The sequence below is a fragment of the Mastomys coucha genome, chromosome X (genome assembly GCF_008632895.1).
Source record: "Mastomys coucha isolate ucsf_1 chromosome X, UCSF_Mcou_1, whole genome shotgun sequence".
NCBI lineage: Eukaryota > Metazoa > Chordata > Mammalia > Rodentia > Muridae > Mastomys > Mastomys coucha.
In genome coordinates, this window is record NC_045030.1 from 98,682,370 (window position 1) to 98,683,418 (window position 1,049).

General features: G+C 43.8%; 1 protein-coding gene across 1 annotated transcript in view; it reads left to right on the forward strand.

Annotated features, from left to right (window-relative positions):
* Nucleotides 1-1,049, forward strand: part of Ar (androgen receptor) — a 188,992-nt gene that overhangs the window by 181,162 nt on the left and 6,781 nt on the right. The window contains exon 9 of the mRNA XM_031368495.1: nt 372-529. Within this exon, the coding sequence (XP_031224355.1) occupies nt 372-529 (158 nt within the window). The remainder of the gene's footprint in view (nt 1-371; nt 530-1,049) is intronic.

Sequence of the window (1,049 nt, forward strand, 5' to 3'; positions counted from 1 at the left end):
TTTCCTCTAAGCAGAGTGTAGTTGGGAGAATAGAGGCATTTGGTATTTGATAAGCCAGTTTTTTTGAGTGTCTAAATCACAGTTGGATGAAGGAAAAAAAAAGTTGTTTGGGATCTGAGAAATGGATACATGGAAAAACTAGTAAAAAAAAAGTTTAGTCTATTTTCCTGAACTTCCCCCCATGTTAGGAGTAGAAAATCCTTCACTCTGAATGCCCCAGGCACACAGACTTCAACTGAGAGAAAGCCCAATAAATGGTTCCCTCTGTGTGGGGCTGGGGGATCAAGTTTGTGGTCAGAAACTTGGTGCTTTTTCTAATGTTCCTTCATGGGCTTGCTGCCCCTACCCATTCTTCCTTCATCCCACATCAGTTCCAGTGGATGGGCTGAAAAATCAAAAATTCTTTGATGAACTTCGAATGAACTACATCAAGGAACTCGATCGCATCATTGCATGCAAAAGAAAAAATCCTACATCCTGCTCAAGGCGCTTCTACCAACTCACCAAGCTCCTGGATTCTGTGCAGCCTGTAAGCAACTGTGGAGGGTGCTTTATCAGGGAGAGCAGCTTGATAGGGCCCAGCGATAATAAGCTCCTCTAGGGTCTGGCACCACCTGTTGGGAGGTGCTTCCATTTGCCTCTGGCTTTGAGTATGGTCCAAAAAGAAAATGCAATGGAGAAGAAAGGAACACAGGTCACAGTGTCCCAGCTGGGTATTGTGAAAGGCGTGGAGGAGTTGAGTACAGAGAAGCTGCATTGCAGAGAAGAAGCTTAAGGCAGATGAATTCCCCACACAGACAAAACAGGCCTAGATATATTTCCTTCCTCTTTTTCTTGAGGAATTATAGGAATATGTGTACGTGTGTGTGTGTGTGTGTGTGTGTGTGTGTGTGTGTAGAAGGGAGAAAGAAGGAGAATGGGAAGGAGGGAGGTAGAAAGACAGAGAGAGTGTTTATATAATAGAGGGAAGAAAACAGTAACACTAAGTCTTAAGTCAGAGGACTTAAATGATCTCTATGAGTCCACAGTGCCTCCATGAGGATCAGTTT